We start from the raw sequence: 13,368 nt of genomic DNA on the forward strand, positions 1-13,368 counted from the left end.
ATACAGATAACAGAATAAAACCATTTTCAAAACCTGTAAACTGCTATTCTATTTTATACGCAGAGCAAAACAGGGATCAATCTGGACTTTAATGTTGATGGGCAAATCATGCAAATAGCTGAAAAAATTTAATTTTCAGCTATTTGCCCATCAACATTAAAGTCCAGATTGATCCTTGTTTTGCTCTGCGTATAAAATAGAATAGCAGTTACAGGTTTTGAAAATGGACACATTTACTGACCTCTTTTCTCATAGAATTGACTAAAATTGGTTCAACAATCTACTGTAGATTCCTAATTATACGCAAGGATTTAATTTCGCAAGAAGAATCACTCGCGAAAAAACATTACTCTCTTATTTTTATTGTCCTGAAATCTATGTAAATTTTGTTGATCAACCGTCCATTCGCGAATTAAAATTCTCGCGATATGACGTGAAAGACCCAGTTCGTAATAAAAAGTACTCGCGAAAAATAAGGAATCTACAGTATGAGAAGAAGCAAAAAATGTTCAACAGTTTGAGGATGGCAGTAAATCACATAAGTGACTCTGCTGAGCAATAAATATAACAGTTTTATGGGATTCTTTTTACAGTATTTATTTGCAGACTTAATGTAAAGTAAAAAAAGTGTATTTCTACAACTTCTCAAAAAGAAATAAATTACAAAACTAAAGAATGAAATCTTCCAATATTCTCTGCGGAGTTTATCTCAACAAGTTAACATTTTCAAATCTCTGATTTCTTCCTTTTCTAAGCAGGGAGTAAATGAAATGTGTACAGAAAAACTAGTCTAACTGTTATTCTTATAAGATTTTCTCCCCTTTTTTAAAATTCTACTTTTTGTACATAATTAAAATCAGCATTACAGATGAAGTTAAAGATCATAATGAACCGTTTCTTAAAATACAAAAGACCATAACGAATCATTCCTTAAAATGCTAAATATCGGCGTGTCTGAAAAAGAAAGTTTTTCTGGAAAAAAAACTTCATCTTCCTTTTTTCTTTGCAAATTAATGTTGCAACCAATGAGTTGAAAAATGTTTCTTTTGATGCAATTTTCTTTTAAAATTGAAAAACAGTTAATGTCTATATTACCATATATATGTATATCAAATAAATACCAGTAAGAGTATTGGAGGATAGTTAAACACGGGTTATTAATCCAATAAGCTCAACTTTTGCATAGGGAATGTTAAAGAATCTAATTAACATAATAAATAATGCTGTGATATTGCCATAGTTTGCTTTGGAATGGGACCTTCTCCAACTCAAACTATTTGCATAAATAATAGAAAATAATACAAATAAAAAATCAACTACAAAACTTGTAACTATAAGAAGTATAGAATACACAAAAAAAAAATGACATAGAGCTATAGAAATTTATAAACAAATCCTTTTCAATTTCAAAATCACTACAATAAAACAAATTTTGAGACTACTATAAATAAATACAAATGTTTACAATATTCTTTATAAATTATGCATGGCTATGCAAAAATGTGCGAGAATAAGCAAAATCTTTTTTTATTTCAAGTGAAAAAAATGGAAGATTTTCTGTGTGGTTTTCGGATTAAGCAATAACAATTTGTGTTATAACAACAAACATAACAAGATATATGGACATCATTTTCTTCCCAATGTAGGTAGTAAAATATATCTGTACAGAGAATCATGATATGGTTGATAAAAATGATCACAAAAAAAGACATATTCAAGCACTGCTTGAGGAGCAAGTAAACCCAGCTTGCTGATCAATTGTAATTTAATACACTAACTGCTTTACTGCAAAACAAATTTGGTCTCGAATACACATGAAATCAATTCATCTGTACCTATGTAAAAGATATGTGTAGCAAAAGAAATATACAATAAGTTTCTCAGCGAGAATACATCAGAAATTTGTTACATCTGTACATATCTACATGTACAAATGGTATATTATAAACATACTGAATAAACATCCAAAAAGAAAAAGTCTGGAGAAAGTGTTTACTTGCTAATAACTTGTATCAACAAGTATCCTTGTGATATATATAACTTCAAATTCAAGCAATAATTTGCAAATTTGAAATCAAATATCCAATTTTGAATACACAAACTGTGAATAAATTTGAAACAGCCTATATATCACAGATAATTGTGAGAACCAATCAAATCCAAAGACAAAAATAATCCTAGACAAAGATATTAGGGTAAAAAGTAGAAAAAAAAAATCTCTCACTCTTTTATAAAGTCCTCACTCATGACTCACACCATTCACTGCATCACAAAACTGGGAGAAAACACGAAAAAGTGGAAAGTTGTCAGAAATATCACAATGTAGGGCCAAGTTCAGGGGTTTTTTATCACATGTATTGGCCTTTAATGGAACTCGGGGGACCAGTCAAACTGCTGTTTTCTGGGGAACCAGTCAAACAGCTGTTTCTTGATCCTCTGACACAACCAGTTGAAAATGCTCCTGACCTACAAAAAAAAAGACGAGAGAATTTTATTTATTTTTTTCATTTCTTCCTCTTGACCTGAATAAAACAAAATATAACTAGTACTAATTGTAACGGGAACCGTTACAGATGTTCCCCAAACGCTCCCCAACTACCTTTTGGTGCCATATTCCCTGTAAGCCTTATTAAATGACAACCTCTGTGCATTTTTGACATTAACAACGTTTTCCGAAAAGGATACGAATTATATTCAAATTTTAGCATTGCACGCATGCGCACATGAATGCATGTGCGTAATGATCATATCATCTTGTCTACGCTTTCTATGTATCTTAATATACTACATGTGTATATATCAAAGCATTAAGTTCAAAAGTATTAAAAATCACTCATTCAAGTGTATTTTAAATTTCACTCGTTCCAAATGCACGCACGTGCGTGCACGTGCATGATGACCATACCTTCTTGTAGGAGGCCCTTATATCTATCTATGTTCTAAATCCCATCCTGTTTCGTTGAAAACCGAGGGAGTTACAGCCATTTCAAGTCTCAGACAATCAGATTTTAGCACACGTGCATCCGCGTGAATGAATTTTTTTCTATATCATATTGTAGGATATCCTAATGCATGACAATGTTTTAAATTTCAAAGCATTTCTTCAAAGAACAAAGGAGATATAGACATTTAAAGTTTCAGCCAATCAGATTGCAGCACACGTGCATGCGGGTGATTTCTTGAAATTTTTTGTAAATCATATTGTAGGCTATCCTAATGCATGATTATGTTTTAAATTTCAAAGCATTTTGTCATAAAACAAAGGAGATATAGCCATTTAAAGTTTCAGCCAATCAGATTGCAGTGCACGTGCATGCACGTAATTTCATGATTTTTTTTCATATCATATTGTAGGTTATCCTAATTCATGTTAAATATTTAAATTTCAAAGCATTTTGTCAAAAAACGAAAGAGATATTGAGATTTTTGTTTCAGCCAATCAGAGCAAGGTGCACGTGCATGCGCGTGAGTTCGTGCTAATTTGACAGTGTCATATAATTTACACTATTAATATATCCTTATGTAATGAGTTTAAAGCATTTCATCGAAAAATGTAAAAGTTATGGCTATATTAAGTATACCTGTCATTTCACGCGCACGCACGTGCAGGCGTTTGCGCGCAAAATGACCTTCGTTCCGCACACCTACACTACACACCTATTAACCCTAAAAAGGTTTTAGCTCAGTTGGGTGAACAGTTTCTGAGAACACTCGCGGACAAAAAAGTACCGGAGAACAAATAAGAAAAAAAATAATAATAATAATAACTAGATACGATCTCGTTGCGAGCAACGAGTGGGTCTTCCGTTCGATTCTTGATGAGATGAGATTAGATTTTGATTGAGATTTTTATTCGAAAATAATGATTTTTTTTTCATAATCTGTAAAAAGACATTGAACAATAAAAGACTCCTAAAATCGACTTTTGACCCCTACCGGCCCCTAAAATTAAGGATCAGCCCTTTTTTCTTCATATCATTTTAAAACTCTCAGGATTTTGAACACTTTTTGTTCAACAACTCTTCAGAGATTCTGTATCTTTTCGAGTTATTTGCAAAAGAAATATTTAGGGGCCAACCCTTCAACTCCCTAATGGGGACGTTTAGCGAAAAATGAAAGGTTGCATATTGTTTAGAACATGATTTTGAACATCTTTTGCTCAATATTACTTATCAAAATATTTCTCACTTTCGAGATAAAAAGCGTCAAAGATTTAGCATTCTGACCCCATGTGGCCCCTAATTATGTACTATACGATATTAGAATTATAATATACAGTTGTATATTGTTGAGTTAAACATTTTTGCTTCAGTAATGTATAACAAAATATTGACTGTTAAAGAGTTATCGAAAAAAAGACTTTTAGCCCCTTTTGGCCCTTAATTGGAGCACCCAGCCCCTTTTTCTGGATTTCATCTTGGAGCTCTTAGGGTTTTGGGCACTTTTTGTTCAACAACTATTCAGAGATTCTTTCTCGTTTTTGAGTTATTTGCAAAAGAAATATTTAGGGGCCAGCCCGATAACTCCCTAATGGGGACGTTTAACGAAAAATGAAAGGTTGCGTATTGTCCGGAACATGATTTTGAACATCTTTTGTTCAATATTACTTGTCAAAATATTTCTCACTTTTGAGATATAAAGCGTCAAAGATTTGGCATTCTGGCCCCTTATGGCCCCTAATTATATAACATACGACATTAAAATCATAATATACAGTTGTATATTGTTGAGTTAAACATTTTTGCTTCAGTAATGTATCACAAAATGTTGATTGTCAAAGAGTTATTGAAAAAAGATTTTAAGCCCCTTTTGGCCCCTAATTTGATCGCCCAGCCCCTTTTTCTGGATTTTTTCTTGGAGCTCTTAGGATTTTGAACACTTTTTGTTCAACAACTATTCAGAGATTCTTTTTCGTTTTCGAGTTATTTGCAAAAGAAATATTTAGGGGCCAGCCCGATAACTCCCTAATGGGGACGTTTAACGAAAAATGAAAGGTTGCATATTGTCCATAACATGATTTTGAACATCTTTTATTCAATATTACTTGTCAAAATATTTCTCACTTTCGAGATATAAAGCGTCAAAGATTAAGCATTCTGGCCCCTTGTGGCCCCTAATTATGTAACATACGACATTAAAATCATAATATACACTTAAATATTGTTGAGTTAAACATTTTTGTTTCAGTAATGTATAACAAAATATTGACTGTTAAAGAGTTATCGAAAAAAGATTTTTAGCCCCTTTTGGCCCCTAATTTGATCGCCCAGCCCCTTTTTCTGGATTTCATCTTGGAGCTCTTAAGATTTTGAACACTTTTTGTTCAACAACTATTCAGAGATTCTTTTTCGTTTTCGAGTTATTTGCAAAAGAAATATTTAGGGGCCAACCCTTCAACTCCCTAATGGGGACGTTTAGCGAAAAATAAAAGGTTGCATATTGTTCAGAACATGATTTTGAACATCTTTTGTTCAATATTACTTGTCAAAATATTTCTCACTTTCGAGATATAAAGCGTCAAAGATTAAGCACTCTGGCCCCTTTTGGCCCCTAATTACGTACCATACGACATGAAAATCATAATATACAGTGGTAGATTGTTGAGATAAACATTTTTGCTTCAGTAATGTATAACAAAATATTGACTGTTAAAGAGTTATCGAAAAAAGAATTTAAGCCCCTTTTGGCCCCTAATGTGATGAGTCAGCACTTTTTTCTTGATATCATTTTAAAGATCTTGTCATTCTGCACAAATCTTGTTCAGTATCTTTTAACAAAATAATTATACTTTAAAAGATATGATGCAAAATGTCTTAAAAAATCAGTCATTATTCGTGTCCTAAATTTTGACCCCTACCGAGCTTCCATACTAGAAACTTCCGGAAAATATCCTGACCCAGGTGCAACATGGCAACATGTCCTCTATTATCACTGAAAATTTCAACGCTCTAGCTTAAGCCGTTATTGAGTTCTATCACAGACACGGAGGTCGTCTGAATTTTAAGAAAAGGGCGATAACTCTAGACCGGAAGTGATTTTCAAAAAATCCTTCAGCCGGAATTAACTTCAGATAATTCTGCACCAACCCTGAAAATTTGAAACAAATCGATCGAAAGATCTCTGAGGAATCGTCGGCACAAAATTTGTGCAGAAAAAAAGAATAATAATAATAACTAGATACGATCTCGTTGCGAGCAACGAGTGGGTCTTCCATCCAATTCTTGATGAGATGAGATAAGATTTTGATTGCGATTTTCATTCTAAAATAATGATTTACCACAATCTGTAAAAAGACATTGAACATTAAAGACTTAAAAAATCGGCCTTTGGCCCCTAACGGCCCCTAATTTTAGGAATCGGCCCTTTTTATTCATATCATCTTAAAGCTTTTAAGATTTTGAACATTTTTTGCTCAACAACTATTCAGAAATTCTTTTTCGTTTTTGAGCTATTAGCAAAAGAAATATTTAGGGGCCAACCCTTCAACTCCTTAATGGGGACGTTTAGTAAAAAATAAAAGGTTGCATATTGTTCAGAACATTATTTAGAACATCTTTTGTTCAATATTGCTTATCAAAATATTTCTTCCTTTCGAGATATAAAGCATCAAAGATTTAGCATTCTGGCCCCTTGTGGCCCCTAATTATGTACCATACGACATAAAAACCATAATATATAGTTGTAGATGGTTGAGATAAACATCTTTGATTCAGTAATGTATTACAAAATATTGACTGATAAAGAGTATCAAAAAAAGATTTTTGGCCCCTCTTGGCCCCTAATTCCAATGCCCAGCCCCTTTTTCGGGATTTCATCTTAAAGATCTTAAGATTTTGAACATTTTTTGTTCAATAACTATTCAGAAATTCTTTTTCGTTTTTGAGCTATTAGCAATAGAAATATTTAGGGGCCAACCCTTCAACTCCTTAATGGGGACGTTTAGCAAAAAATGAAAGGTTGCATATTGTTCAGAACATTATTTTGAACATCTTTTGTTCAATATTGCTTATCAAAATATTTCTCCCTTTCGAGATATAAAGCATCAAAGATTTAGCATTCTGGCCCCTTGTGGCCCCTAATTATGTACCATACGACATAAAAATCATAATATATAGTTGAAGATGGTTGAGATAAACATCTTTGCTTCAGTAATGTATTACAAAATATTAACTGATAAAGAGTTATCGAAAAAAGACTTTTGGCCCCTCTTGGCCCCTAATTCGAGTGCCCAGCCCCTATTTTGAGATCTCATCTTAAAGATCTTAAGATTTTAAACATTTTTTGTTCAATAACTATTCAGAAATTCTTTTTCGTTTTTGAGCTATTAGCAAAAGATATAATTAGGGGCCACCCCTTCAACTCCTTAATGGGGACGTTTAGCAAAAAATGAAAGGTTGCATATTGTTCAGAACATTATTTTGAACATCTTTTGTTCAATATTGCTTATCAAAATATTTCTCCCTTTCGAGATATAATGCATCAAAGATTTGGCATTCTGGCCCCTTGTGGCCCCTAATTATGTACCATACGACATGAAGATTATAATATGTAGTTGTAGATTGTTAAGCTTAACATTTTTTGTTCAGTAATATATACCAAAATATTGATTGTTAAAGAGTTATCGATTAAAGACTTCTGGCCCCTTTTTGCCCTTAATGTGATGAGTCAGCGCTTTTTTCTTGGTATGATATGAAAGATCTCGATGTTCTGCACAAATGATGTTCAGTATGTTTTAACAAAATATTTATACTTTAAAAGATATGATGCGAAACGTCTCAAAAAATCGGTCATGATTCGTGTCCTAAATTTTGACCCCTACCGAGCTCCCATACTAGGCACTTCCGGAAAATATCCTGACCCAGGTGCAATATGGCAACATGTCCTCTACCATCCCTGAAAATTTCAGCTTTCTAGCTTGACCCGTTTTTGAGTTCCATCACAGACATGGAGGTCATCTAAATTTTGATTAAAGGGCGATAACTTCCGACCGGAAGTGATTTTTTCAAAATCGAAGCGCCGGTACAAACTTCAGATAGAAGTACATCAACACCGAAAATTTGAACCAAATCGATCGAGCCATCTCCGAGAAATCTTCTGCACAAAATCGGTAAGGAGAAAAAAGAATAATAATAATAATAATAAAAGTGAAAAAGAAACCGAAGAATAATAGAAGGGTCTTCCGCTGAAGACGGAAGACCCTAACAAAAAAACGATCTCGTTGCGAGCAACGAGTGGGTCTTCCGTCCGATTCCTGATAAGATGAGATTAAATTTTGATTGAGATTTTCATTCTAAAATAATGATAAAGATTTTTATTATAATTATGTAACATACGACATTAAAATTACAATAATATAGTTTTGAATTGTGGGGATAAACATTTTTGTTTAAGTAATGTATAACAAAATAGTAATGCTAAAGAGTTATCGATAAAAGACTTTTGGCCCTTCTCAGTCCCTAATTTGAGTGCCCAGCCCCTTTTTCTTGATCTCATCTTGAAGCTCTTAGGATTTTGAACACTTTTTGTTCAACAACTATTCAGAGGATCTCTTTCGTTTTCGAGTTATTGGCAAAAGAAATATTTAGGGGCCAACCCTTCAACTCCTTAATGGGGACGTTTAGCGAAAAATTAAAGATTGCATATTGTTCAGAACATGATTTTGAACATCTTTTGTTCAATATTACTTATCAAAATATTTACCACTTTTGAGATACAAAGCATCAAAGATTTAGCATTCTGGCCCCTTGTGGCCCCTAATTATGTAACATACGACATTAAAATTACAATATATAATTTTAAATTGTGGGGATAAACATTTTTGCTTCAGTAATGTATAACAAAATATTAACTGCTAAAGAGTTATCGATAAAAGACTTTTGGCCCTTCTCAGCCCCTAATTTGAGTGCTTAGCCCCTTTTTCTTGATCTCGTCTTAAAGCTCTTAGGATTTTGAACACTTTTTGTTCAACAACTATTCAGAGGTTCTCTTTCGTTTTCGAGTTATTGGCAAAAGAAATATTTAGGGGCTAACCCTTCAACTCCTTAATGGGGACGTTTAGCGAAAAATGAAAGATTGCATATTGTTCAGAACATTATTTTGAACATCTTTTGTTCAATATTACTTATCAAAATATTTACCACTTTTGAGATACAAAGCATCAAAGATTTAGCATTCTGGCCCCTTGTGGCCCCTAATTATGTAACATACGACATTAAAATTACAATATATAATTTTAAATTGTGGGGATAAACATTTTTGCTTCAGTAATGTATAACAAAATATTAACTGCTAAAGAGTTATCGATAGAAGACTTTTGGCCCTTCTCAGCCCCTAATTTGAGTGCTTAGCCCCTTTTTCTTGATCTCATCTTAAAGCTCTTAGGATTTTGAACACTTTTTGTTCAACAACTATTCAGAGGTTCTCTTTCGTTTTCGAGTTATTGGCAAAAGAAATATTTAGGGGCCAACCCTTCAACTCCTTAATGGGGACGTTTAGCGAAAAATGAAAGATTGCATATTGTTCAGAACATTATTTTGAACATCTTTTGTTCAATATTACTTGTCAAAATATTTCCCACTTTTGAGATACAAAGCATCAAAGATTTAGCATTCTGGCCCCTTGTGGCCCCTAATTATGTAACATACGACATTAAAATTACAATATATAATTTTAAATTGTGGGGATAAACATTTTTGCTTCAGTAATGTATAACAAAATATTACTTGCTCAAGTTATCGATTAAAGACTTTAGGCCCTTCTCAGCCCCTTATTTGAGTGCCCAGCCCCTTTTTCTTGATCTCATCTTAAAGCTCTTAGGATTTTGAACACTTTTTGTTCAACAACTATTCAGAGGTTCTCTTTCGTTTTCGAGTTATTGGCAAAAGAAATATTTAGGGGCCAACCCTTCAACTCCTTAATGGGGACGTTTAGCGAAAAATGAAAGGTTGCATATTGTTCAGAACATTATTTTGAACATCTTTTGTTCAATATTACTTGTCAAAATATTTACCACTTTTGAGATACAAAGCATCAAAGATTTAGCATTCTGGCCCCTTGTGGCCCCTAATTATGTAACATACGACATTAAAATTACAATATATAATTTTAAATTGTGGGGATTAACATTTTTGCTCCAGTAATGTATAACAAAATATTAACTGCTAAAGAGTTATCGATAGAAGACTTTTGGCCCTTCTCAGCCCCTAATTTGAGGGCTTAGCCCCTTTTTCTTGATCTCATCTTAAAGCTCTTAGGATTTTGAACACTTTTTGTTCAACAACTATTCAGAGGTTCTCTTTCGTTTTCGAGTTATTGGCAAAAGAAATATTTAGGGGCCAACCCTTCAACTCCTTAATGGGGACGTTTAGCGAAAAATTAAAGATTGCATATTGTTTACAACATTATTTTGAACATCTTTTGTTCAATATTACTTATCAAAATATTTACCACTTTTGAGATACAAAGCATCAAAGATTTAGCATTCTGGCCCCTTGTGGCCCCTAATTATGTAACATACGACATTAAAATTACAATATATAATTTTAAATTGTGGGGATAAACATTTTTGCTTCAGTAATGTATAACAAAATATTAACTGCTAAAGAGTTATCGATAGAAGACTTTTGGCCCTTCTCAGCCCCTAATTTGAGGGCTTAGCCCCTTTTTCTTGATCTCATCTTAAAGCTCTTAGGATTTTGAACACTTTTTGTTCAACAACTATTCAGAGGTTCTCTTTCGTTTTCGAGTTATTGGCAAAAGAAATATTTAGGGGCCAACCCTTCAACTCCTTAATGGGGACGTTTAGCGAAAAATGAAAGGTTGCATATTGTTCAGAACATTATTTTGAACATCTTTTGTTCAATATTACTTGTCAAAATATTTACCACTTTTGAGATACAAAGCATCAAAGATTTAGCATTCTGGCCCCTTGTGGCCCCTAATTATGTCACATACGACGTTAAAATTATAATATACAGTTGTAGATTGTTGAGATTAACATTTTTGCTTCTGTAATGTCTAACAAAATATTGACTGTTTAAGAGTTATCGAAAAAAGACTTTTGGCCCCTTTTGGCCCTTAATGTGATGAGTCAGCACTTTTTTCTTGATATGATATTAAAGATCTTGTTATTCTGCACAAATTCTGTTCATTATGTCTTAACAAAATAATGATACTTTACAAGATATGATGCAAAAGGTCTTAAAAAATCAGTCAAGATTCGTGTCCTAAATTTTGACCCCTACCGAGCTTCCATACTAGGCACTTCCGGAAAATATCCTGACCATGTTGCAACATAGCAATATGTCCTCTATCATCACTGAAAATTTCAGCGCTCTAGCTCAAGCCGTTTTTGAGTTCCATCACAGACAAGGAGGTCATCAAAATTTCGATCAAAGGGCGATAACTTCCGACCGGAAGTGAATTTCAAAAAATCGAAAAAAACGTATAAGGTTTTTATAAAGATACACCTTCTCCGAAAATTTTAAGTAAATCGGTCGAGCCATCTCCGAGAAATCTTCTGCACAAAAATTGTAAAGAAAAAAAAAAATAATAATAAAAGTGAAAAAGAAACAATAGAATAATAGTAGGGTCTTCCGATGGAGACGGAAGACCCTAATAATAAGAAAATTGAAAAAGAAACAAAAGAATAATAGAAGGGTCTTCCGCTGAAGACGGAAGACCCTAATAAGAAACCGAGTAAAAACAATATGTTCCCAAACTCCGTTTGGGGAACATAATAATGACACTTAATTTACATATTTTATAACTGTCTTCAATAATAAGGCTCAAGCTTAATGATTGACATCAGATATACAAGGTTATGTAATTTGTCACAGCATAATGAAATTGAAAATAAATAATGGTATTGAAATCGATTTTGAATGAGGATTTCTGTATGTTGCTAAATTTCGAATTTTTTTCTGCATTTCTTCACCATGATAGCAAAGGAGAATTGATTTTATACATTCAGTCTATCTACATCTAGCACTACATTTTGGGGGCGGTTCTCTATGTATAAATTAGCAGTGTAGTGTCTGTATAGTAATTTTCTAGATCAGCCTGTAGTAGGTATAATATTGGAGCTAGGAACTTTACCTACTAAGTCATGCTTTTGTCTGCCAACAGATAAATTAACAAGAAATGAATCAGTTGTAAAAATATCTAACCTACAACTAATTTGTCCTCTGGCCCATTTACATAGAACAAGTTTTGAACAAGATTTAAAATCAGATCATAATGGTACATCAAAGTCTATACAAAATTTAGATGAATTAGAATGAATGACATGACTCCCCTGAGTGGGTGACCTACTTTCTAGATAAGCGGCCAGCTCTTTGTCATCGGCCTTCAGTGCCTGTAGTCGCGGCGTGTTCCCCTGATAGTCAGTACGTGTGAGGGAGGCCCCGGCCTCCACTAACATGTAACAGATCGTCCGTCTCTGGTACCACGCTGCCTTGTGTAATGCTGTCTGTCCTCTGGAAGTCAATGACAAAATCATCAAAGAGGTTCAAAGTCAAGCAATTACCATTGTATAAAATCACTCAGTAGGAAAGGGATTCAGTATATTTTTTTTTTGGGAACAATGCAATAGGTACAATTCTGTTTGAGTTCAGATGATAGAATTTATTTTCTTATCATTCTATATTGCATTAGGTTCAGCAAGAATACAGTTATGATATTTTTAAATGAAAGCAATCTGAATCTTTTAATCTGTCTACTGCTATCCATAAGTGAAAAATTCAGTCATATGTAACATTGACTCCCTCACTTACTTCTCATAGTCCACCATATCCAGAATGACCGGGGGCGCTGTAAAGATAAATGTATTATTGAGATATTTTCTATAATGTTTTAGCTCTTTTTTAGGTTTCCTTATTATTGTTATCAATGAGGTATCTTTCTATTATTAATTAGAATTAACTGTCTTACCATTATCTATGAGATATTTCACAATGCCCTTATGTCCAAATCGTGCAGCATGGTGCAGTGAGGTCATGCCATATTGGTCAGTCGCTAGAAGGTCCGCATCCTGATTACAGAACAAGTCAACCAACTGTGAAGAAAAATTACAAAAATCAGTGAACTGTGAAAATAATCAGTATATAATCAATCAACTGTGACAAATAATACAAAATGATACCTGTTTACCCATAAATATCGTAATTTACCCACCTTTGTTAAATCACCTCTCTTTGAAGCATCTATCAATCCTAAAACAAAAAAAGAGAGAAGTTTATAATGTTAAAAAAAAGTTTTTGTACATGTAACTGGTCATTTAGTGAACACATTTTTCTATCACTCTAACTGAGTCATTACATCTATCAAAAATCCCAAAATGAAAATAGAAGTTTGTTAAAAAATATTTTC

At 33.2% G+C, this 13,368-nt stretch overlaps 1 protein-coding gene across 1 annotated transcript; it reads right to left on the reverse strand.

Annotated features, from left to right (window-relative positions):
• Nucleotides 1–601: 601 nt before the first annotated feature.
• LOC134238050 (diacylglycerol kinase zeta-like) lies at nt 602–13,216 on the reverse strand. Its single transcript, XM_062720182.1, has 5 exons — nt 13,174–13,216; nt 12,931–13,054; nt 12,774–12,810; nt 12,313–12,476; nt 602–2,466 (listed from the first exon to the last, which is right to left on the reverse strand). Exons 2-5 carry the CDS (start codon nt 12,995–12,997, stop codon nt 2,414–2,416), a joined length of 321 nt encoding a protein of 106 aa, XP_062576166.1. The 5' UTR covers nt 12,998–13,054; nt 13,174–13,216; the 3' UTR covers nt 602–2,413.
• Nucleotides 13,217–13,368: the final 152 nt, after the last annotated feature.

This window comes from Saccostrea cucullata, unplaced genomic scaffold (genome assembly GCF_032062105.1).
Source record: "Saccostrea cucullata isolate Sc308-1 unplaced genomic scaffold, CSIRO_AGI_Scuc_v1 ctg3211, whole genome shotgun sequence".
Classification (NCBI taxonomy): Eukaryota; Metazoa; Mollusca; class Bivalvia; order Ostreida; family Ostreidae; genus Saccostrea; species Saccostrea cuccullata.